General features: G+C 37.7%; 1 protein-coding gene across 1 annotated transcript; it reads left to right on the forward strand.

Annotated features, from left to right (window-relative positions):
- Window positions 1-206: 206 nt before the first annotated feature.
- On the forward strand, window positions 207-25816 carry ATP6AP1L (ATPase H+ transporting accessory protein 1 like). The gene is given in 10 exon segments (XM_036847597.1): window positions 207-301; window positions 7384-7430; window positions 7672-7733; window positions 9554-9580; window positions 9583-9681; window positions 9684-9793; window positions 14922-14972; window positions 20740-20980; window positions 25405-25425; window positions 25428-25816. Coding segments are annotated over 10 exon segments (1035 nt in total). The 3' UTR covers window positions 25710-25816.
- The last annotated feature ends 1324 nt before the right edge of the window (window positions 25817-27140 follow it).

Here is a 27140-nt window from a genome sequence, read left to right on the forward strand (position 1 = left end):
TCATTAGTTTCACTCCGTACTCTAAATTAAACAGTATCAGGCCCCTCCTTCCACCCTCTCCCACACATAATACATCCTGGAAAAGCTACCTTTTTATTGGTTGAATATATTAGTCAGTCACAAGGCGTAAAAAGTACTGCCTCTGCTCTGTTTGCATTTATGAATTAACAGATGTGCCTGGTTTGAAAAAACGGATTCATTTCTTGATGGGAAGAAAAATCTTCTTTAGTTTTTCACATATTTTTTTATGTGTGGGATTTTCACTGACCTTGGACCAGTTACTTTCCAGGGAGAATGTAAGGTGAGTAACTGCACATCTTTTAATATAATGCATCTGCGAACTTCAGTGCAAGTATGAAATTAGGTGGTTCTGTAATTTCTTTATATTGTTGCACAGCTACATTTGTTAACAATTCAAAATGGATATACTAGATTAGATCATTTGGTAGCTACTAAAATCATTGAATGAGAGCTTATAAATAAGAGATGAAAATATAATCTTTATTATAAGAGAGAAGAGTTAATTTATTTGTTCAAAATATCCAAGAAACATTTGTATTATGTATCAAACTATATCTCTATGAGAAAATGACTCAAATTAGTGTTCATGTTTCTTTTATACTTATAAGTAAATGTTAATTTTGGTTTCTCCTGCTGTTTTCATGTGAGAAGAGAGTAAGAAAACATTTAAAAACCTCAGAAATATGTTACCTGTCCCCCAAAGAACAGGTATTAAATCATTTTAACTGGTAGGAGACGGTAATTGTGTGGAGCACATACTATTTAAAACTAACAAGCAAAATTTCTATTTCTATTTCCTTTGTCCTTTTGACTTCTTTCCATACCATGTAAGGGAACATATAGAGATTTCTATATAAAGAAGAACATGCAAAATCTGAATAGCAATTAACTTATGTCACATCCCCCAGTTACTCATTATGTGCTCTCGCAACAAATCCATCAGGGGATTTAGTGTGAGCACAAAGGAAGGTGTCAAGCAGGATGATCTGCCAAAACTTGTGTTAAGGAATTCTTAAGTCATCAGCTAATAAAAACAGTAAGTACAGGTATTGTTTATTTGTTTCCCCACGTTGTTTCCAAATCAGTTGATGCTTTCCTTCAGGTTCACTTTCAAGTAATAAGTGACCTATACTCCTTAGGTGGTTAAAGCTTAGTAATGCTTCCTCACCTGGTTTATACAGAAATGACTGATTTGTGTATTACACTGGTAAAATATACACCAAGAACTGTAAAAATCCCAATTCTGTTTTTGAAGCAAGATTAATGGGTTTAAATAATTTTAGCTCCAGAAGAGACCCTAGAAATCATACAAATCAATGATCATTTGAATCTAATAATATGTCATATTAATTCATTATGAAGGAAACAACAGTTGCTGTTTTGTGAATGTTCTTTCAAATCATAGATCTGGAATTTAAAATATATTTCAATTCTATGAGTAATTCAAGGTTCTTAAGTCTCTAGGAAGGGTGATTGTATTTTAAGCCTGACACATGTTACCTAAGCTTAGAGAAAGTAGGGGTCATCACTCTTCATTTACATATTCCTTCCTCAAATTGGGTTTATACTTAAACAAAAAGGAAATCTTTTCCCTCTCACACAGCACCCCCCCGTGATCTCCCATTTCCTACTTGCCTTTCAGAGTTTGTTCGTTCATTAAATTGTTAGCTCATTTATGCATGTAACACATATTTTTAATGCTCGATACTTTTACATAGGCACAGTGCTAGGTGCTGGTTGTACAATAGTGAGCAAAACAGATATAGTCTCTGCTCTCATGGACCTTTAAATCTAGAGCAGAGGTGCTCATTAATCAAATGAATGATATTATTACAAATAAACTGTGAAATGTGCTTTGAAAGAAAAGTATGGTAGACTGTGAACACATATAATAGGGGGATCTGAACTAGTCTGAAAAGTTAGGGACAGTGTTTCTGAGGAAGTTATATTTGAGCTGTGATCTGGAGAATATGGAGGCCATGACAAGGAGGTAGGGGGAAGGGCAGGATGGAGAACATTCCAGGTAGAGGGGACAGCAGGTGCTAAGACTCTTATGAGGGAAGAAGGGAACATGAAGCATTCAGGGAACTGAACTAAAGAATGCTAGTGTAGCTGGAGGAGAGAGGCGCGGAGGCGAAATGAGCACAGCTAGCAGGCTGAGGCCTTTCAGGGCCTTGTAGGCCTTGGTAGGAACCTGATCTTCACCCTGAGCAGAGCCATGAAGGAGCTACTTCACCTTCATCTTCATGAAGGCATACTTGGGAGACTCATGATGGAACACCTGGTAAATCAAAAATATTTCACCAGCCACTGCAAGCCTAGGGCTCTTGATTACTTTTCATGTATTGCAGAGTTCCCTTTTACTGGAAAAGGGTCTGAATATTTTAGTGCTAATGTAGGTTTACTTTTTTTACATTAAAAATCAGTGTTTCTTAGTTTATTCACATGGATAATTTTAACCAGATAATCCTTTAGTTCTACTTTAGTTCAGAGATCATGTAGTGATGTGAAAACACATGTGTACAGTATTTTGTCTTTGGTTGAGATTATGGCTTCCTTTAAAACCTCATTAGTTTAGCCTTATGGGTGTGGGCAAGGCCTATCCAAATTAGAGTTTATTTGAAAAAGGAGTATAGCAGCATTATTGTATGTCCATAGATTCATTGAAATGAAAATAAGCCTATTTTGTGTGCTAAAAGCTTTTCATTAGTGAACACGTGGAAAATTTTAATTAGTAGAGTCTCAAGCCAAACATATTAATGATATGATAACTCATTCATTTATTCATATACTTTTATTCAGTAAACATTAAATTCCTTTGCTGACTAGATATTTTCAAATGACTTGATATATTATTATCTTATTTAGGTAAAATATATCTCAATTTTCTGTTTTTGTTCATTAAAACATTTTAAAATTGAATCCTTAACCTTGTATCATGAATTATGATTTTTGGATAAAGTTCAAATTAAAAAAATTTAAAAATCTATTTGTATATGGTGATATTAGAAAGCTTGAAACTTTTCAAGAAATATTTCTGGGGTATTAGTGTTTCTTTCATATATTCAGTTACTATTTAACTTGTACTATAGAATTTGGAGTTTAGGTAGGTAGAGATCTTTTGGCTAAAGCATATCTCTATTGTGGTTATATGATTATTTTGATTGGAGCCTCATGCTTGCTGCTCAGGAAATTTAATTTCTTAGTGCTCCTAGGTGTGATTTGATTCAGAGGACTGATTAATGCTAACCCTACTCACAAGAGACATAGTATAAATCAGAATGCTAATTTATAAATTTTTAAAGTAAGGCACCTTTTAAAAAAGAATAAATTAGAAAAATTTATCAAAGTAATACATATACATGGTTAAAACAATCAAATGGTACCAAGACACATAATAAATTATTAAAAAACTGCCTCCTATTTCGTCAGCTTTTCTCTAGTAACAAACAACTCCAAAATTCCAGAATCTTACAATCTGAAACATTTATTTCTCATTCCTGTTACATGTTGACAGCTACAGGTGGGCTGCCATGGCCCTGCTCCAGCTCTGTTTCCCATGTCTTCTCATTTCAAGACCCAGACTTGAAAGAGCAGCCTGTATTTGGACATGCCATTATCATGTCAAAGAGAAAAGGGCAAGGGGTGGCAGACGCATGTAACGTCTCTTAAAGTTTCTGTGGAACTGGCACATTATTGCTTCCACTCATATTCCATTGGCCCATATTCCAAGACATATAGCCAAGCCTGATGATGGGGCAGGAAATATTCCCCCCACAGGGAGGTACTACAAGGAATATGGCCAAAGACAAGGATATATTCATCTCTGGGATTGCTGTTCCTAGGGAGTTAGTTGGGAACAATCATACAGTCCACCACTGTATGTATTAAATATTATTATTTAAATGATATATGCAGATGATTTCTCAATTTATACATTTTAGATTTTGTGTAACAACTCCCTTTTATTATCAACAGAGTATTTAACATATAACATGGTCTCTCAGATCCTCCTTTTGTGTAGAGATCTCCCTCTAGGTTTCCCTTCTTCAGAGCCCTTTTGTCTGTTACTTACTCCAATCTGGATTGATTCTCTCTAGGTCTGATGTGCAGTAGTCATCCTTAGGTTTCTCTTCATTGTTCTTCTGAGTTTGATCCACTGTTATTAGAACCTATGCTTTCCTCTTTCTTGGTTTTATCCCTTACTTTGGTGGAGCATGTCCTCCATTAGCTTTTGAAAGGGTGTAGAAATACATTTTCTGAATCCTTGCATGATTCTTGTTTTTTATTTCCTGGAAGCTTATAGGACATTTTCTTTCTTCCAGTCTTCAAATGTTACATGTACCTTATCTCACAAATATCAACTCAAAATTGATCCTCACATAGCTAAATGTAAATGCTGAAACTTTAAAACTTCTAGATAAAATGCAAGAAAAAATCTTTGTGACCTTATGTTAGGAAATATTTCTTTTAGACACAAAAAAATGGACAATAAAAGAAAAACGAGTTCATTAGACTTTTGAAAGTTAGAACTTTTGCTTTTTGAAAGTCACCATTAAGAAAATGAAAAAGACATAGAATGGAAAAAATGATTTTCAGTGCATATATCTGACAGAGAACTTGTATCTAGAACATACAAAGAATTCTTTCAACTCGTAAGAGGACCATGAACTTATTTTTAAAAATTGGAAAAAGTTTGGGGCTTCCCTGGTGGCGCAGTGGTTAAGAATCCGCCTGCCAATGCAGGGGACACGGGTTCGAGCCCTGGTCTGGGAAGATCCCACATGCCGCGGAGCAACTGGGCCCGTGAGCCACAACTACTGAGCCTGCGCGTCTGGAGCCTGTGCTCCACAACAAGAGAGGCCGTGATAGTGAGAGGCCCGCGCACCGCGATGAAGAGTGGCCCCCGCTTGCCTCAACTAGAGAAAGCCCTCGCACAGAAACGAAGACCCAACACAGCCAAAAATAAATAAATAAATTAAAAAAAAAAAAAAATTGGAAAAAGTTTTAAACACACACTTTACAAAAGAAAATATATGAATGGCCATTAGACACAAGAAAAGATGCTCAGCATCATTAGTCATCAGGGAATTGAAAATTAAAACTACAATGAGATAGCAACCCACACCCATTAGAATGGCTACAATTAAGCAGACTGACAATACCAAATGTTATAAGAATGTGGAGCTACAGGAAAGCTCACATGCTGAAACTGATTGGCAGTTTAAAAGTTAAACAAACTTATACATTATGACTCAGCCATTCTACTTTAGGTATGTATTCAAGAGAAACAAAAACATATTCCACAAAACCCCATAAATGTCCATCAATGGGTTCATAGACAAAATGTGGTATATCCATACAATGAAATATTTCTCAGTAATAAAAAGGAATGAAATATTGATACATGTAACAACGTCAGTGAATTTTAGTCATCATAAATCTGAAAGAATCCAAGCACCAAAGAATATATGTTATATGCTTCTATTTATAATTGGAGAAGATACAAACTAATCTAAAGTGACAGAAAGTAAGTCTGTAGTTGCCTGTGGCTGAGGTGGAGGAAACATCTCTTCACTGCAAAAGTGCATGAGGAAACTTCTGTGGGATGTAAATATTCTGTATCTTTATTGTGGCAGTGTGTCATAGGTATATGTCTATGCCCAAATCCATCAAATTGTACACATTGAATGGATTAATGCAGTTTATTGTACTTAAATTATATGTCAATAGAGCTGATAAAGTGAAAAAATAATTGCATGCATATATGAATTTATTAACAGCATCTAGTAGACATTATAGTTATCAATTTATCATCTTAAGAACTTCTCACTAGCTGTTAGAGGTTGTATTACAAGGAGAATGGTGCATTTAATTTGTAATTGGTTCCATATAATTAATTCTAAAGCATTTCATTATAATATAGATTTAGTAACTCTTTATCCAAAATTATGTTTTGCATATAGATAATAATGTGTAATATATATATTTCTCTAATTGTAAAAATGTTGAGTTTATATGATAGTTATATATATAGGTCTTGGATAGGAGTCTCTAAATATAGAATTTAATCTGCATTCTCATATATTACAGGTACAACTTATGAAAAATTAAAAATATGCAATAAACTAAAAATTTTTATGACATGACACAATTGGAGACTTAAACTGATGTGATATTTAATATTAAAGAATTATTAATATTTTCTAGATATAATTGGGCTGTTACTTTTTAAAGTCCTTATCTTTTAGAAATACATACCTAAATAGATATAATTTCTGATATTTTCTTCATAATAATACCAGAGTGGGGAAGTGGGTGGGCACATAGGTAAAACAAGATTGGTTATGACTTGATAATTACTAAAGCTGGATGATGGGCACAGGTACTTGGGGAGGGTGAAGGAGCTTATATTTTTCTGTTTAAATTTGTATATGTTTGCAATATTACACGATAAAAAGATGTATATATCTTCTAACATAGCAATTTCACTTCTAGGAATTTATCTTAAGGAACTTCTCAGGAGTATGAACAAATAATCCATGATAATGTTCAATGTAGTATTGTTTATTAATTGGAAACAACTTAAATACTTAGTAGGTTTTTAATTAAATAAATTAATACATTTGTATGATGTAATACCACATGGAATTCAAAATTATGTCAGAAAAATATGTAATAACGTGGGAAAATATTTGTGATATATTTTTAAGTAAAAAAAATTACATGCTTTAAAACAGGATGTTTATAAAAATCTGTTTAAATGATATAAAAAATAAATTATATTTGTGTGTAGGGTGTGTATGCATGTATGTAGAGTGAAACGCTGGAAGGATATATTATTATAATTTATATCTTCATAATTTTCAGAAATACCTTTTTGGCAATAGAGTTTGTCTTTTTTTTAAATAAAAAGGGTTGAATACTTTTGCTTTAATATGTTGACAGTACAATGTGGAATAAAATTTCACTGTAAAATATTTTATTATGTTTTATTATTTGGTTATTTGATTTATTATTTGGTTATTATTTATTTTTGGTTAAACCTCAGTGTCTAGCATACTGCTTGGCACATAGTAAACTCTCAGAGTAGATTGTTTATTCAATGAGTGAACATTAGGGTTGATATTTAAAAATTTTTTCTACTTTAAAGTTTTCAGTCTTTTCCTTATTTTCTTTGAAGAACATATATAGTATTACTTTTTAAATCAGAAATTAACTATTCAAAAGTGAACAGTTTTGACAGGCTAAGGTTCTGCTCCTCTACTCTGAGATGTAATAAACCAAAATGTCTTTAAAATTACATATAAAATCTAAAATGTAGATATTTGTTCAGCATCTTTTTATTTTTGTTTCTTCTAGTTTCAGCTCTCCAACATCTTCAAATAAAGAAGTGGTTATGAACAATGGTAAGACTTGTAATTTCCCTTATGATTCCTTGGGGGGTTGAGGAAGGGTTCTGTCTGTGATGGGCTTCCCTGAACACCAGTACTGGCACCAGCAGTCTGATGTGAAAATCTCTTAAACTACAGTATTCTAAATTATGAGCCAAAAGAGACTTAAGCCTGTGCTTAGCATATTATTGTCACTCAATTACATTAATAAATATATGACACTTAGCCTTTGTACTCATATCATTTTATTTGACAGATCAACAGAATAATGGAGGTATGAAACCAGTGCAGGATTTGACAACAATACCAATCACACAGGTATGAACATGTTAGGAAACCAGAATTGTATCATAAAAAAAAGTAAACACATTTCAATCAGGTCAGAGCCACTGTGAAAATATAAGTTTTATAATTCTATTAATAACTAACATTCTTGAAACTTTGGGTGAGGAAATGTATTATGGTAATCTTATAGTTGAGAAAAACACTAAAGTTTCACTTGCTGTCATATACAGTATTTTCATTACAATATTCAGTTTTACTTTTGTTGCTTTCCAGAAGGATCACTATAGTAACAGTTTATCTTTGGTTACTGGTAAACTTTGGGTTGCTGCTGCCTGTTCAATTTCTCTTTTATCTCTGTTTACACTGGAAGTAATTGGTATGGAATAGTTGCTCTAGATAAGTGGATCTTCTTCGGATAGAGACCTGCCTTTATGATCTCCAGAGTGACATGACATGCTGAAGTGCATTGTCTTGGGCTTCCTGGAAATCTGCAAAGGTTTCATAAGATGTAGAATAAGGTTAGAATACCTTGCTAGTTATGTTATATTAAATGACCTGGAACTACACTCTCCAAGACAGTAGACACTAGCCACATGCCGCTATTTAATTTAAATTCAAATTGGATAATGTTAAGTAAAATTAAAATTAAGCTCCTCAGTTGTACTGGCTACATTTCAGTGCATAATAGCCAATATCACAGGAAGTTCTGTTGGACATTAATGGTCTGGGGAACTACGCTTGATTTTCAGAAACCTCTTGTTTCTTTGTTTAACATATTAATGAATTATTTAAAGTTCTGAATTATTTGGGTTCTTATATTATTTTATTTATTTATTTATTTATTATTTATTATTTATTTATTTATGCTGTGTTGGGTCTTCATTTCTGTGTGAGGGCTTTTCTCTAGTTGCGGCAAGTGGGGGCCACTCTTCATCGCGGTGCGCAGGCCTCTCACTATCATGGCCTCTCTTGTTGTGGAGCACAGGCTCCAGATGCCGCAGGCTCAGCAATTGTGGCTCACGGGCCTTAGTCGCTCCGCGGCATGTGGGATCTTCCCAGACCAGGGCTCGAACCCGTGTCCTCTGCATTGGCAGGCAGATTCTCAACCACTGCGCCACCAGGGAAGCCCTTATATTATTTTTTGAAAAGATACCACCATTAGTTTCAAGGCATGGTGGATTTTAAAAAAAATTTAATAGACTTTTTTTTTTAGTAGTTTTAGGTTTACAGAAAAAATTGACCACAAGTACAGAATATTCCCATATACCTCTCCAGTCTGCAGCCTCCACCCCTGCTAATTTCCCCTGTATTTAAAATCTTTCATTAGTGTGTAATGCATCTGTTAAACTGATAATCCACTAGATACATTATTAACTAAAGTCCATAGTTTACATTAGCATTCATTCTTCGTGTCGCACATTTATGAGTTTTAACAATGTATAATGATATCTATCTACTATTACAGTATTATACAGACTAGTAGTTTCACGGCCCTAAAAATCTGGTGCACTCCACCTATTTATCCCCTCTTCCTCCCCCAGCATGGTGACTGGTGACTTTTAAAGTCATTATTGCCTAATATATTACTTTCAAAGTTGGTTTTTGGTTGTTTGTTTTATAATTTTGTTCCTTTACATTTTTGGTCCTTTGTGGAACTGGGTTCATGTGCCTTTCAGGTACACCTATCATTTTTAGGCTTGATAGGTCCACCCATCTTTTTCCCCACAATGGCAGGGACTCTGGAGCTAGTAGAGGTTCAACAGGTTTTGAATTGGCTCTTTTTACTTCCAAGAAGCCCTTTTGTACCATGGATACAAATTCATATCTTAAATTTCATTTGTTTGGTTAATTAGGCTCTCAACTACAATCTGAGCAGGACAAAGATTTAGAAAAAGAACCTTGGAATGCATTTCAGCCATCATAGCCCCGGTTAATGTCTCCGTGGATGGGAATTCCCTGCATTCTCTTTTGGGCCAAAAAGAAGTAACAATTAAATTTAAGAATCAGACCTGGCTGGACCTTACAGATGAAGCCATTGGCCAGAAGGCAATAGTGGGCGCTGGCAACTCAAATTGCAGTGAAGGAAGTGCCATGTAAGTTGACTGCTTTGCTGGAGCAAACCCTTAGGGCGAGTGTAGCCTATTAACTGGGTGGTCCAGTTTTCTGTCATTTCAGAAAGTAGAAGTAGGCTCCTTTGTACATGACCCTGACATACATTTCTGAGGGAAATGTCTAACGTCTAAAATGAAAAGAACAAGTCAAGTCAGAAATTAATTTTTTTATTATTATTTTTTTCCCAGGAATTTCCTTCTGAAACACTTTTAACTAATTGTTATACTACTTTGTGGAAGTTCAGGATTCTGAAATCAAGTTTCCCAAACTTGTTCTGAAAAAGAAAAAGGATTCCAGGCTCTGTGTCACCTCCAAATGTGAGGTGTCAAACTACTTTGTCCCAGCAGGAAGGAATTGCATATTGGTGACCAGAGTCATACATATTCTAATGGGTGAAAAACAAAGAAAGCTGACTCCATCTAGCCAGGGCAGATATTTGATTCTAGGAAGCGTTCTGAAGTTATGGAAACATGCCTGTTTGCAGATGTGCAAGGGTACCTTTGAATGGCCAAATTTCAGAGAATTCTTTAGGAGCATGTAAAAAATGATTAGAATAATTATTTTGACTTGAGATAAGCAGATTAAACAACTATCCCTTTCGAAGAGGAAGTCAATTTCCAGTGCCTTTCTCTGCTTTTCAGCCATCCAAGCAAATATTTTTTGCTTGTATTTGTTTTGGTCCAGAGGGAGGAAGTCTGGCATGTCCCACTTGCTTTCTATAAAGCTCCTTAGCTTTCAACATTTGTTGGCATAATTGGAGGCTTTGGAAGATGCTCTGCATTTGTTCTGGCCTGGCTTTTTAGATGGGCAGAATGCTTTGTATAAACCATAACGTGCTCTGTGTTTGTGTGTGTGTGTGTGTTTCTCTGTATTATTCTTATATACTTTGGTGGAAACACTTTTTTATTTCTGAACTTTACTTCTCATTTAAAAATTCTTGATGATGGGTAAAAAACGGATTATATTCATGTATGCTTACAAGTTACATTACAAGTTTTATTAAGTATCTTGCTATTCAGAATGACTATCTCTTATCAGAGAGCTAGGGAATTGTAAGCAAAATCCAGAGTCCTCCCGGATTTGTTTATTCTGTTACAGCATAACTATCAAAGAGACTCCAGCATTGCTGAGAGCTCAGGACTTTTTCCTCAGCCTCTAATTAATTCCCTACAGTGCTCTTTATTTGTGGTCAGCTGCGGGGAGAGAGGCTGATTGCCTGGGAATAGTCTTGCCTGTCCATGGCTGACTGGCCCTGCTTGATTCCATTTATCCTGACCCCAGGGAATTTGTGGGGAAGATGAGGGCACCACAGCTTTTTGCTGGACTTGAGAAACCTTGATTATCGCTGGGAACCTAGAGACAGAAAGAATGAAAACTTAGCTTCTAGGCCCAGTTCTGCCAGTGAGCTCTGTGACTTTATAAACAGGAGCCACTCTGTTATTCCTCACAATGCTATTGCGAGTAAGTCCCTGAGTCACAGGTACAGTTATCATCGGTGTTTCAGGTGAGGAAATCAAAGCTCGTGAGGTTAGGAAACTTGCTAAGATCATACAGCCTGTATGGTAATAGAGCTGGGGTCTAAAACATCTTTAACAATGCCATTTTCCCTCCTCTCTCTTGGCCCTATCTCATTGGGGTGTGAAAATCAAATGAGGAAATGTATGCATGAGAACTTTGCCAAGTGCTACTCAAAGTATAAGATACTAATGACAACTAGAGTAAAACAGTGTCTAGTTACCTGGTAGAGAGACCTAAGGAACCTTTGGTTTTCATAATACACAAATTAATGATTTTTTATTTTTCTTTGTCACTGCCCAAGAATTCTAGTGGGTGAGTTCTGCGCGTGTATCATCCACCTTTTGGAGTCCTGCTCAGGTGAGTGTGCAGGCATCTTGGAGAGCCCACCCAAGGGCATGAGGGGGAGGCTTCAAGGGCATGAGGATGTGAGGCATTCAAGGACCAGCTGCTGAGACTGTCCCTGACTCCTGTGAATTGCATAGATTAGTGAGATGCCTTTGTTGTGCTGGCAAGGAATCTTACATTCAAGAACCAGAAAGGGAGTTGCGGAAAGAACAAACCCAAGCTAAGACATAACCATGTAAGGTCAAAAGCACAGATTTAAAAAAAAAATGACCATATTTTAGTGCTTGGAAACAAAATGTTCAGGGAAAGGCAAATTGTTGGCAGACAGATTTGCTACAGAAGTCTTTTTAAATAGTGAAAGCCTTACAAACAGAGCATAGTACCAGCATCTGTGTGTATTTTGAATTTAGGCAATTAAAGTCTCAAGAATTCAGAATCTGTTTTAAACATGGGAGGGTAGGGCGCTTGGAAGAGTAAATGAAGCTCTTTTTTGAGTGACTCCCTAGGTTGTATTTCCCCTTTATGGTGCAGCATGTGGTGCAGTGCTTGGCACATAAAAAAATCTCACTGAATGATTGCTGAATTTGCTTTGTTGAAATTGGGCCTCATGTTCTTTACTCCACAGCAGAGCACGTTAACAGCTTTCATTGAAACCAGGACTGCTGGAGAAAGCTCTTGGGGCATCAGAAGCATGGAGGCCATTGAGCTGCTCCACCAGAGATTCGGGTGGGCACAGCGTGGCTTTGCTTGGAGCTTTAGTTCATTAGCCGGAGACCCAATTTGTGAGTAACTAAGCTATTCTGATTCCTTGGAAGAACTAGAGAACTTCTGTTAGAGTAAGTGACCAGTCAAATTTATAAAGTACAATCCAAGAAATGCACTTCATTTCTTTAAAGTATTTTCAGTAATTTCTAACAGATTATCAGAATATTGTTAGAGAAAATCCTCCTGAAAACTTGCTTTACCGAGTAAGTTAGCTTATAAAGTGTTTGTAAATGAGCGCTTCTACGGTATCTAAGCTTATGATGTTAGGAAATAAAGATATTTCTTTTAGCGATCTTATTAATATGGTTAATTTTGTAAATACTCCTTCCCTTTCTCCGTAAGTAGTAGGAAGATAAACGAGCTCAGTCACTGACATTTCTATTTCTTGATAAGTGGGACCAAATTGATGAGATTATATTTGTGTGATTTTTTTCAAATTTGTAATTGGACATTTTATAACCATCTACTTTGGCTTTTTTTTTTTTTTTTTGTATATTGAGGTGTTATAACTTCAAGACATAATGTCACATATCAGCGTCATCCTTTATATATTTAAATTTCTCACATTTTCCCATTTCAATTGTATTTAGCTTTTCATCATTCTTATTTTTCAACCTTATTGAAATTTAAATGAAATATAATAAACTGCACATATTTCAGGTATACAGTTTGGTCAGTTTTGACATACGTTTATACCTGTGAAACCGTCATCACAAGCAAGACAGCAAACATTTTCATCACACTCAGAAGTTTCCTTATGCCCCTTTGTAATCCATCCCTCTGCCATTCCCACCTTTCTAGGTAACCACTGTTCTGCTTCCTATTGTTATAGATTAGTTTGCATTTTCTAGAATTTTATATAACTATAATCGTATAGTGTACACTCTTTTTTAGTTTAGCTTCCTTCACTTAGTATAATGATTTTGATATTCTTCTACATTGTTGCATGTGTCAAAGGTGTATTTCTTTTTACTGATGAGTAGTAAGTATTCCTTTGTATGGATATATCACAACTATTTATCTTGATGGAAATTGTTTTTTCCTCCAGTTTTTAGATAACTTCCAAATAAAGTTTGCTGTAAATATTCATGTACAAGTCTTTATAGGAACATTATATTTTCATTTCTCTTAGGTGAATACCTAGGACTGGAATGGCTAGATCATATGGTATGTGTATGTTTAGCTTATTAAGAAACTGCCAAATGGTTTTTTAACGTGGTTGTAGCGTTTACCTTTCTACCAGCGTTGTATGAGAGTTCCAGCTACTTCACATCCTTACCAACATTAGGTATGATCAGTGTGGGACTACAGAGAAAATACTATTATGTTTCTGTACGGTTAGCAATTTCTAAACAAATTTTGTCAGACTTGGGTATAAAGATAAGTCTTGGAGTTAGTAAGAGATGTACCTCCTCAGAGGAATGTGATTACATGTCAAGGAGTAATGAAGCTCAGTACCATCGAGATATTCCAGGGCTTAGAAACCCAGAGAAGCTTCTTATCGTCTCCTTGGAGACTTTATTTACCTACATGGGTATTAGACATGCACCCATTTGTTTCCTTTATGGTGAGCTGTTTGCTCCCATCCAAAGGCTAATAAAATTCATACACTTTTATTTTTCCAAGGAAAATTTCTGACACTAAGGAAGCAAATGTCTTTATCCTTCTCTCAGGAGTTGAAGGAGGAACCACTGTCTCCTCTATGAGCTCCCAGGTTCATAATTTTAGTGTTCCTTACCTGTGTTGTAAATCCCAGTATGTGCAGGATGGCATCTGGCTTTCAGCAGGGGAAGAATTGGGCTGAAAGGGGAACCAATGTGGTTATTGCTCTGGGTTAGTGATAATCTATCTCCTCTCCAGGAAATCTTGTGTTAATGTTCCAGAAAATGTGAATAAATGTAGATACTAAAAGCTTAAGAGTGTTTTTTTTTTTTGAAAAAAGTTTTAACCATACCGATTACTGTACCATGGCATCTTATTGTGGTTTTATTTTATATTTGCTTGATGACTAATGATATTGACACCTTTATATGTACTTACTGGTTATTTGTATATCTTCCTTTGTGACGTGCATGTCTTTTGAACACTTTAAAGTTGGGTTGTCTCCTTATTATTGAGTTGTTCGTGCTATTTCTGTATTTCAGATACAAATTATTTGTCCATATGTGTTGTGAATATTTTCTCCCATTCTGTGACTTGCCTTTTTCATTTTCTTAACAGTATCTTTTGAAGAGCAAAAGTTTTTAAAATTTGATAAAGTGCAATTTATCAGTTTTTTCTTTTATAGTTCATACTTTTACATTTTTTCAAGAAGCTGTTTCTTACCCCAAGATTGCACAAATGTTATTTTATGTTTCTTCTATGTGTTTTATAGTTTTAGTTGTTACATTTAGACCTGTGATGCATTTGGAGGTAATTTTTGAGTATAGTGTGGAGTAAGGGTTATTCCTATTTTGATGGACTGTGTTTCTGTTTTCTAAGGTTGTCTCTGAAGTTTGGTGATGCTGAAAATCCCAGAGGTATTGATATAAGGTAGGTATGGATAGCACTTTGGAATGTCATAGGTTCAGCACTTCAGATTAGCTCCATATAATTTATTCATTCAACGTGTAAGTTATCAAGGGGCTACTGTGTGCCCAGTATTGTGACACATGAAATGCCACATTTATCTAATTACACTGAAAAGTCAGTGATGTTATGATAGGATCCTGTAGCAATGCTTTCTTTAGTTTCTACCAAAGCAACTATACTTTCTCCTTCTTCCTTTAGCGACCTAGAAAATACATGAACCTGAGAATGGGATACCTCTTTCCTCTGAGCAAAGAATAAAATATGTTTAAAGCTCCAAAACTGAGGCTCTAGTTTGAAGTTATTTTCTGTATAGCTCCTTACAACTGAGTCACACTTATCATTTAACTGTAACTAAAAATTCTCTGTTAGCTGAATTCCCCAGCAGACAATCAAACATAGGCCTGCATTTTTTGGTGTTTATGTATGGAATAATGCATCTGCCAACATTGGCTTATCCAAGGAGTTAGGAACTGCTCCAGGGGTGGGGAGCAATTTGAAGGCATTAAAAATTTTTTTCTTATAAAAATATAATGTTTCTTTTCCTATAGGAGCAACCCTTTTAGTGGAGATAAGCAGCCGTGTCATTAACATTTCTTGAAAAACCAGAAGGATGTGCTAGGGCAGTCTTTCCTAAGCTGTGTTCTATGGAACACTTTTGCTCTGTGTAAATGTTTATAATATTTCCAGAAAAGGGGTCCTGTGTTTGAGAAAGACTGCACACCGTGTCCTCTTGGAGATTCACAGTATAAATCTGTATATTGAAGTTTCCATGAAGACGCGCTCTTAAGGAAGATTGCTTCACTTGGGTGACTTGATTAACCTAGCATTTCCTGTCTTTTTTTGTTGTTGTTGATGGTTGTTCAGCAGTTAGTTGTGATTTTGGTGTTTTCGTAAGAGGAGATGAGCTCAAGTCCTTCTACTCTGCCGTCTTGTCTCCAGTCCCCCTTTCTTTCTTTTTTTGCCTCTCACCTAGCATTTCCTGTGTTTAACCTTGAAAGCTCTTTCCTCAACATGTGCCTACATATTATGGGATACGAATGTTTCACTGGTCATAATTTAGAACATACATGCCATCATCTTTCAGAGACACTTTATAGAATCTCACAAGGTGACCAAACACGTATACATATCTGTTTGATATAGGAATGGGGAATATTTTTGATTCAAATAGCACCTTTTTAAAATTTTTTCCCTAGAGGAAAGTAGCTTTTTGATTATTATTCTTTCTGATGATAAAGCTATGTGGCTGACATTGTCAGTGTGCCTTGTCTATATCCTGTTGGGCATTTCCATTTGAGAGCACTATAGTCCACCAGCTCAACTTTTTAAAAAAAAAATGATTTATTTATTTATTTATTTAAAGATTTATTTATCATTTATTTATTTATTTATTTTTGGCTGCGTCAGGTGTTAGTTGCAGCATGCGGGATCTTGCATTGCAGTGCGTGGGCTTCTCTCTAGTTGTGGCATGCAGGTTTTCTCTCTTTAGTTGTGGAGCACAGGTTCCAGGGTGCGTGGGCTCTGTAGTTTGCGGTACGTGGGCTGTAGTTGAGGCGTGCGAGTTCAGTAGTTGTGGCGCACGGGCTTAGTTGCTCCATGGCTTGTGGGATCTTAGTTCCCTGACCAGGGATCGAACCTGCGTCCCCTGCATTGGAAGGTGGATTCTTTACCACTGGACCCCCAGGGAAGTCCCCACCAGCTCAACTTTCAACTGCCAGCCTTTCTTTGCCTAAAAGCTTTCTCTGGCCAAAGGGGCCCACTGCCTCCCATCTGTACCCCAGCAATGACTGAAAGAAGTCTGTAAATATCCTAGCTCCCTCACCCTCGGGTGAGATAACTCAGAGGTGTGTGTCCTACGCTGTCTCCCAGGATTCCCTGTGGGCATTAAGCCCCCGTCGCCCATGGTGGAAACTTGCTTACCTTTGTCCTTTGGGGCTGCCTCCATTCTTCTGTCATTTCTCTTCTCTGTATCTACATACTTTGTTTGTTTGTTTTTTATTTGCAATACTTTATTTAAAAATTTTTTTAATTGAAGTATACTTCAACTATAGTTCATTCACAATGCTGTATAAGTTTTGTACAGCAAAGTGATTCAGTTATACACACACACATATATGTGTGTGTATGTATACATATATTCTTTTTTATATTCTTTTCCATTATGGTTTATTTCAGGATACTGAATATAGTTCCCTGTGCTATACAGTAGGATCTTGTTTATTTATTATATATATAGTAGTTTGTATCTGCTAATCCCAAACTCCTAATTTATCCCTCCCCACCCCTTCCCCTTTGGTAACCATAAGTTTGTTTTTTATGTCTGTAAGTCTGTTTCTGTTTTGTATCAGTTTTTAGATTCCACATACAAGTGAGCATTTGTAGAGACGTGGATGGACCTAGAGACTGTCATACAGAGTAAGGTAAGTCAGAAAGAGAAAAACAAATATCGTATATTAACACATATATGTGGAATCTAGAAAAATGGTACAGATGAACCAGTTTGCAAGGCAGAATAGAGACCACAGATGTAGAGAACAAATGTATGGACGCCAAGGGGGGAAAGAGGAGGGGTGGGATGAATTGGGAGATTGGGATTGACATGTATACACTAATATGTATAAAATAGATAACTAATGAGAACCTTGCTGTATAACACAGGGAATTCTACCTCACTTTGCTGTACAGTAGAAACTAACGCAACATTGTAAAACAACTGTACCCCATTTAAAAAAAAACAACAACAATAGAATACTACTCAGCCATAAAAAAGAATGAAATAATGTCATTTGCAGCAACATGGATGGACCTAGAGATTATCATACTAAGTGAAGTAAGTCAGAAAGAGAAAGACAAATGTCATATGATACTCTACATTTTTTGAATGACTAAATTCCCCAATAAATTTGGGATCACCTCCACAAAATACTTGTACTCACATCCTTGTCTCAGGGTCTGCTTCTGTAGTAGCCTTTCAAACTAAGACAAGGTTATATATATCTGTTGAAAACAGAAAGATTGGAAAATACTGAGCTATAAAAAGAAAATGAAAATCGTTCATAATCCAACCACCATTGGTCATCGCAATTAACATTTGTTTTTTCTATTTATACTTTTTTTTATTGTGGTAAAAGTTACATAATATAAAAGTTACCATTTTAAAGTGTTCACTTCTGTGGCACTTAGTACATTCACAATATTGTACAACCATCACCTCTGTGTAGTTCCAGAGCATTTTATCACTCCAAAAGGAAACTCCCTACCCCTTAGCAGTCACTTCCCATTCCCCCTCCTAGCCCCTGGCAACCACCAGTCTGCTTTCTGTCTCTGGATTTGCCTGTTCTGGACATTTCATATAAATGGGATCATACAACATATGACCTTTTATGTCTGACTTTTCCAACGTATCCCTTTAAAAGAGCAACTTGGAAGGGCAGGGACAGAAGTAGGCACTGTGCTGCTCCATCCACTTCCCTCCCTCCCTCCCTCTCCTCGTTTAACAACAGGCACCTGTGTGATTGCCAGGGCTCCCCTGGGCTGCTGGAGCGCCCTTTGCCTGCATGTCCACCAGAGGGCCAGACATCCCCCAGGACAGCCCTAACCAACAGGCGTTTCCAGATATCCCAGCAGGACAGAGCCAAAGTCACCCTCCAGGGACCCTGCTGGATGCACGCCCTTACTTGTTCTCCCCTCCCTCCACCTGTTTCACATCTTTCCTCTCCTGTCCTGGGATTTTCTTAAAAAATCACTCGCCCACAAATCCTTGCTCAGGCTCTGCTCCAGGAACCAGCACAGGTTTGAGAGGCCGGGGCAGAGGGTGTCATGTCCTCCAGGCCCATGGGCATGCCATTCCTGCCCTCAAGTGGGCCAAGAGACACAGAACCAAAGACACTGTGGGCTGGACAGCTGTTTGGCAAAACGACCTGGTGTTTTCACCAGGAAGAATTTCTTCGAGCCGTGCTGTTGGTGCATTAATGTTCCCACCTCACTGAGGCTGTGTCAGAACAGCCTCAATCTCAGGCCATTATCTGAAACAGGGCTGCAAACAATGTGGCAGGCTCCACCCCAGCCCTGAGCACAACAGAAGTCACTTCCAGGGAATCCAGAGCCAGCCTGCCCTTTCTGGGAATGGCTTGTCTCTCCCATTGCCCTCTGGAACAGCTGACTCCAGAGTCCAGATCTGAGATGTCCACCACCTCCGTCCTTCTGGCCTTCAGCGTTCTCGGTGGATTGTTGCAGTGGGCGGGGGTGGCCAGGCTCAATTGCATCCCTCAAAAAACCTTTCTGTATCTGAGTCAGGAGCCCAGGGTGAGCAGGGGCTGTCCCAGATAACGTCGAATGTTTTATAACACCAGGCCAGCACAGAGCACTCTAAGCAAGCACAACCTATTTTACAGATGAGGAAAGCAAGGCCCACTGAGGTTGTTTAACAACACTTACCATACCACTAATAAGAGCTGTATTTGTGAGAACTCTTTTGGCTGCATAAAGTCAAAAGGTAACTGATTGATTAATAGGATTGAAAGTGTTAGCTTCAGACGCTTAACTTACCTCACCAGGGCAGTATCTTTCTCCATCTCTTGGCTCTGCTGTCCTTGTGTCAGTTCCATTCTCAGGCTGGAAAGATGGTGGCCAGCTGACAGTTATCCACTTAGGCAACATAAAAGAACTCTGTTGCTTGATAGCTATAGCACAGCTTACATCTTATTGACCCAGCCTGGGGCATATGCCTCTCTCTAAACGATCACAGTGATTTAAAGGGCCTGCAATACACTGATTGGCAGGGTCCGGGAGACTTCACTGAGAGGGGAGAGGGTCAGCCCTATACACACCAAGATGCTGTTCCCAGGAGGAGCAGGAACATAACCTACAGGTGGGCAGAGCCAGGATCAAAACCCAGGCTTTCACCCTGAGCTATACTGATCTCAGCTGCTTTTTTTTTCTTTTTTCCTTTTTAAAAATTGAAATATAGTTGATTTACAATGTTGTGTTAGTTTCAGGTGTATAACAAAGTGGGTAATCATATTAACATTTTGATCTCTATCTTTCCAGAATATTTTTCTATGCAGTCACACATTTTTAATGAAAAAAGTGATCATGACGTATGCATATTATAATTTTTTATTGCTAGAGAATATTCCATTCCAAAATGGCTAAGAGTAAGCGCTCTGGTCTCAGATGGGATTCTAAGCCCAGCTCCAGTGCTTACTCTCTGAGTAAACTTGCACAAGTTAATTACTTAACCCCTTTGTGTCTTAGATTCCTCATCTGCAAAATGAGGATAATAATATTCTCTATCTCATGGTGTTGTAGTGAAGATTAAATAAAATATACATAAAGAATTTAGAGAGATGCTTGACACATAGTAAGAGCTATTACTTTTAGTTTTGACCATTATTTAGCTAATTCTATATTATTGTCCATTTAGTTTTTCTCAATTTTTTTGCAATAATAAAATTATTTTAATTTTAAAAAAGAAAAAATCCTCAAGCTTTTTGTGTTTTTCCTTTTGTAGGAATTTGTATTGCTCACTCTGGGGGGCTCTCCTGTACTTGCTTTCATTCCCACCCGTCAGGAGGCTCTTGTTCAAAACTAGAAAGTAAAAGCCTCTCTCTGAGCCAGTTCTACTACCTGACAAAAGAGGGCGCAGTTGTACTGTTCGTCAACAGTGTCTTGCATCAGCAAATGTAAAAGTGCTTTGGGGGTAATACTGTTTTATAATCATTGTCAGATTCACCCTTACCAGTTACAACAAGTTGTCCATCCAGAGCTGGTTTAGTTTGCACCGAGTCGAGGTTATTTTCAATAATTCAATTCCAGCAACTTTTAATGCAACTGGCATATTTGCTCTGTCAAGTTACTCCTACCACTGCCAACACGTCAGCAGCCTGCAGCGGTATGATGCCCTTTTGTTGCCCAGCGACACCAATGATATGTCAAGCCTGTGGGAGGTCACTTTTGTTGATTTCCAGGTAATAAACTAAAGCATATGCTCAATGCACCTGTGTGTTTGGTGCCAAAGAAATTCTGTTTGTTTGAAAACATAGATGTTTAAGGAAAAGAGAGGAGTAGATATTGTTAAAATTATATTGGCATAAATTATGTTCTTTATCTTCTAAGGTATGAAATAGAATAGGGTCAAGTATTTCCTCTTCCTGCACAGTGATCCCCCCTGCCCCCCACAAGGACTTTCTTTTATATAAAGGTTTATCCAGTCACTAATAATTATCAGTGAGGAATGCCAGCAATGTAAGCCAGAGTGAAGCTGTGGCATGAGCCCAGTGACTGACACTTCCTGGAGCAAGAGGCCCTTCTGGGGAGAGGAATTGTCAGACAATTATTTTATTTCCTTCAGGGAGAGGAGCAGTGATCCTATCAGGGCAGATAAGAAGTACATCTGAAGTGTGAGTGACAGCTTTGGCATTTAGCATAGGAATGGAACTGTCAGCCAGGGAGTCAAAAATACCCTAAAGATCCTCTTGAAAGTATTTGGGGAAAGGCATAGAGGCATAAGAAGTTCCTTTTCACCAACAGAATCTCGGGCTGAGAGACATTTGTCAACTTCCTCTGACCTGTTTACCTGTGAAAAAAGCTTAACTTGTTCTTCCAACTCCCTGAAATAGGCAGGGTTTTACATGTCCCTTTTATGGGTTCTTCCCAATCTTTTCCATATATAAATATATATTTATTCCCCTTCCCCCCAGCTTGGAGAAGTGTGGTGAGGTAGTTTGGGGTAGGGAAGGAGTTTGCATTTTGGAGTTCGAAAGACATGGTTTTTAATTACTTCTCAGCCACTTGGGCAAGTTACTCCACCCTCTCGATTTCTGACCTATCTTTATGGATGTAAAGAATTCATGGCCTAATATACATGTGGCAACACCCAGGACCGTGTCAGGCATGGATTAACAATAACTAATACTTATGAGTCCTCTTTGTATGTTGGCACTGTTGTAGTTTTACATATTTTGTCTTCAAAACTTAACATAATGCTGCAAGATAGCTGTTATTATCCCTGTTTTACAAATGAGATGACTGAAACTGATGATTACATAATTGTTCAAAGTGATATAATTGGTAACTGGTAGAGGCAGAATTTGAATTGTGGACTGGCTCCAAAGACACTTTATAATACATGTAATGTATATATCTATTTATATAACATTTATGAAGTATATATTGTATCTATTTCTCTCGCACTTTTAAAAGAGAAGTAGGTGGAAAGGGCAATGAGGAGGTAATAATGAAAACAAGGAATAATTCACACATAATCTTGCCAAACAGGTGAATTGACTGATTTATATCTCTACCTTGTTCCAGAAATGACTTACAATGACTTATAGAAATACTTCAAGAAAAATAACTTTGAAAAATGGGCAAACCACTTCACACCCATTAGGTTGATTATTATAAAAAAAAAAAAATCCCCCAAACTGAAAATAACAGCTATTGCAAGGATGTGGAGAAATTAGAACCCTTGTACATTGCTGGTAGAAATGTAAAATGGTGCAGCCACTATGGAAAACAGTATGGTGGTCCCTCAAAAAATTAAACATAGAATTACCATGTGATTCAGTAATTCCACTTCCAATTATATACCTAAAAGAATTGAAAACAGAGACATCAACAGATATTTGCACATCCATGTTCATAGCAGCATTATTGACAGTAGCCAAAAGATGGACATAACCCAAATGTCTATCAGTGGATGATTGAAAAACAAAATCTATCATATACATACAATGAAATATTATTTAGCCTTAGAAAGGAAGGAAATTCAGATAAATGCAACAGCATGAATGAACCTTGAGGGTATTATGCTAAGTGAAATAAACCAGACACAAAAGGACAAATATTTGTATGATTCTACTTATGAGGTACTAGAGTAGGCACATTTGAAGACAGAAAGTAGAATGGCAGTTGCTAGGGGCTGGGGGAAGAGGGGACTGGAGAGGTAGTGTTTAATTGGTACAGAGTGTCAGTTTTGCAAGATGAAAAGAGTTTTGGAGATGGATGGTGGTGATGGTTGCACAATGATGTGAATGTACTTGATGCCACTGAACTGTACACCTAAAAATGGTTAAGATGGTAGATTTTATGCGTATTTTACAATAAAAAATATAAAACCAAAAATGAGCCACGACATGGGATTAAGGAAAACAAAAGGAAGAAAAGATCAGCTAAACCACTAGTGAAGTTGGTACACAAAACCATGAGACCATCTGTCTGCCCTGGCTGGAAGCAGCACAGTAATTTCGCTCTGAAGCTTTTGAGCAGCCAGCATAAGAAAGAATCGCCCTTTACGTGTTCATGGGGTTCACAAGACTGCTGAGAATGTGCTTGTGCGGAGCACATTCATCCCTGGTGTTGTGCAGTGCGTGACAGCATCCTCAGCAGCAGCCTCGGGGGGGCAGAGCACTGGGGGGCAGAGGTGGGCCTTGTAAAATGCTCTTCACGTGGACAGATGCAGAAGCAAACCCAGTCCAGGGAAGAGGTAGTGCTGGTGGTGATGGGGGTTAAGGGATGCATACAAAAGGCTGCGTTCCACATCTACAGATTTGCTGATCTATCTGGTTTATTCTAGGATTAAAGTATAGAGTGATGTCACAGGCATGGCAAACTCAGGTGCCTCAGGTGAAAGCTCACATGCCTCAGGTGGGCCAGCTGGGGACTTTGGCAAAATGTAGCTGGCATCACAAGAAGTATATTTTGTAAAACTTCAGCTAATTTTTGCTTTGTAGGAATGCAGGCCCAATCTTGCTGGATCTTCTGACTTTTCAATTAAAGATAGAAATGTAGATTCCTGGGGGAGGTTTTCAGGATGTTCAGAACTCTGGGCCAAACAAAACTTACCCGTGGGCTAGATACAGAGTGTTTGCAATTTCTAGTCCAGAACATGGATAGACAACGTGTCCCTCAGGCATCCTCCACAGGTATTGTTCTCAGTCAAGTCTTAAGAGTTAAGTGGCAGTCAATGTCAGGACATTCTCTTTGGCTGGAGTTGTAGCATCAAATGAGGCCATTTTTTGTCATTGAGGAGCTTGACTCGTCAGGCTAGTGCCTGAAGAGAAGGCCACTTTGCCTCTTCATAGAGTGGGCAGGCCAAGTATCCTAAAAGCCAGGCCTAGAGTCTCCTTCAGTAGTTGTTTTGGTTCAGTCTAAGCACAGGTAGTTGGGCAAGCAAGGCCCCTAATGTCTATGGTATGATGGGTGGCTACAATCATTTTAGCATGGAAACATGGTAAAGTGCCCACCTAAGTCTTAAAAATGAATCCTCAGTAAAGCATTCATGGATAATTCAATTTTCTGATGTACCCTTTTAAAACCAACTAGGTGACTGAATGAGGTGACACTGTAGGGTTATGTTCTAAAAGCCAGCTGCATGTGGAAGCTGCCTTCTACAAATGATTGTTCTCATTTAGAATCATTACTCCGTAGACTCTGTAGCTCCTGTTTCTTTACTGTGATAGTGTTTAGATAACGGGGCCAGTTGTCGATTTGAACCTCTCCTAGTTCCATGTAATTAAATCACTTCATTTGCACATATGAGAAAGCTTTTCTTTCTATTCTCTGGGCAGACTGCAAGTGGTATACAGCTCTTCCAAAAACAGTACCAAGTCTGCATGGTACAACTGATAAAGAAGGAGAGTTAGTGATGGGGGGAAAAAGAGACACAATATACCAGGAGTTACGGAGTTGTAAACCGAGAAGTGACTCTGAAACCAGACTGCCAAGGTTTGAATTACAGCTTCTTTGTACTTAATGCTGTGTGACTATGGGCAAGTTACTTAACTATTCTGTGCCTATTTCCTCATCCATAAATTAGGATAAAATAGTAACTTATTTATAGGCTCTTGTAAGTATTAAATGAGTTAAGGCAGTGTCTGGTACGTAAAAAAAAATCTTCAATAAGTGTTAGCTTTTATTATCTATATTTTACGTCACTGGGAATCATATCTTCCCTTAAAAGACTCTTCCTATCTACTTCCTGTCAACAGAATCAAAGGCAGAGAAAGTGAGAATTAATGTTCTTTGCGAAATTTATATTAACACATAAAATTTTGAGTAGGCTTTGAATTTTAGAGACACCAGACGTGGTTTTAGGTGAACTAAGGATCAGATAAAAGAGGTTTTATTTCAGAGCCTTGAATTTCTCTGGCCACTTAATTATGACAACCATATATCCCAGAGTTTCTGGGTCAGTCTTGATTTAAAATTAAGTTTCACTGTCCCCAAGAGCACACTCACATTTGTTAGATAATGTGTTTAAATTATTCCGCAAGTATGGCCCCAGTATTTAAATTTGACTGATTAGGGCTCCAGAACCCCTAGCCCAACTGTGAAGCAGATTTTCAGAGGAAAGAGTATGTTACTTCAGCTCTTTTATTTCTCATGACAGATCCAAGGCTTTACCATTAAGGGGGGGGACAGTTTGCCAAGGCCCGAGACTGCACCTCTTCCTTCTCACCAGCCATTCCAGTCAGCCTGGCAATGTCCCTGATCCTGCTGCTGGTGTTGGCCTGTGCCCTGCACATGCTCATCTACCTGTGCTCTCTGGATTGGCACTATGATTTCATCGCCTCTCCGGCTCACTTCTGCCAGTTGAAAGCTTGAGATGCATCAGAAGAGAAGGAGCTGCTGAGGAGCCAGGGAGTCGAATGCTATGAACTGAGAAGCCAGCAGACCTGCAAAATTTATGTTTAACAGCACAGGTCCCTCTTCCTCAGGAGGTCCACGATAGGCTCTGAAAGGAGGTGTTCCTGTTCTGTGCTGTTTGACTTGTGATATAAGATTTTCACCAAAAGTCTTGATTTTCTTTTTTTAAAGGAAATACATGCAAAGAATACATTTTGGAACATCCACTGGCCTTCTTAGATAGACTTGGAGCAATGATAAAGGTATCTCAGGAATCCCACAGAGATAAATATGATTGCTGCCCCAAGGTGTCTTGACAGTAAAAGAATATTTCAAGTTAGGGGCAACCCCCCCCAAAAAGAATGATGCAATATAAAGAAGGGAAAACACACTTGGTCTTCCTTGCCTGTGTCAGTTTGGATGTGAGAAATATAGAAATGATAAATATAAGGTTATCTGGAAGTTCAGAATTTAAAGTATTTTGTAACATAGTTTGCGTTTCTCAGAAGTTTTGTCCCAATTTTCTTTTAAAAAATAGTCTTTTTTTTCTCTGTCACAGAACTGTTTAGGGAAGACTCCTGTCAATATGGTGGAACACTTTATTCAAGGGCATTCTTGTCTTTTTCTTTGCTATTCAGAGGCAGCCCGATTCAGTCTCTGAAGGAGCAATGATAGTCTTGGCAGTATCTTACCTTTCTTATTTCATTGTGGTGCCAAGACTTGCCTCGTGTGTCTGATTTAGACTTCCCTCAGCTCTCCTAGGTACCACTTAAAATAAACAACTAAGCTAAATAAAAACAATTTGCTTACTATGCAAATACATCTCCAAGTCCCCTTCCAGTGAGATAGCGTTCCCTAAAGAAATTCTGGAACCACCACTGATCTTCTTATAACCATTTTCTTCTACATGGATTTCCCCATAATCCTTTTCAGTTCTTGGCAGATAGTGAAAAATGGCTCACTCTGCATCCTCACCAAAGCTTCTCTAATATGCCTTCTGTGTTAAAGAGATCTTATGTGTAAAAACTACATTGCATTTCCATAACTAGGGTTTCACACATGAGCTAGGTTCTACTAAGATACCCTGCACAAAACCTCGAAAGCAGTTGAGAACAATGCAAGATAGGGAGTCATGCACAGAGAAATTGGATCCTCTGGGCAGCTGTGGTGATGGGTCTATAGTCTAGTCTCATCTTTGATGCCAAGTGTGACTGATCATGACTGTGGGATTTCTGATAAAAACAGTCTCATGTTGGACATTTCTTTTGGCTGCATTATTCTTGGCTGTGAATGTAGATTTGGTTGCAGCCCTCTCAGAATTCCATAAGCTCCTATTAGTCTGTAGTGAATTCCTTTTTGTTTTTTTTAATTGAAGCGTACTTGATTTACATCCTTTCTGTTTTAATACCTGGAGTAGATTCTGTAGCCTGCAACTAAGAATCTTAATTTATGTACTTATTTGTACCAAAGATGATTGCAGGGAGCACACCCTCAAGAAAA

The sequence above is a fragment of the Balaenoptera musculus genome, chromosome 3 (genome assembly GCF_009873245.2).
Source record: "Balaenoptera musculus isolate JJ_BM4_2016_0621 chromosome 3, mBalMus1.pri.v3, whole genome shotgun sequence".
NCBI classification, from domain to species: domain Eukaryota; kingdom Metazoa; phylum Chordata; class Mammalia; order Artiodactyla; family Balaenopteridae; genus Balaenoptera; species Balaenoptera musculus.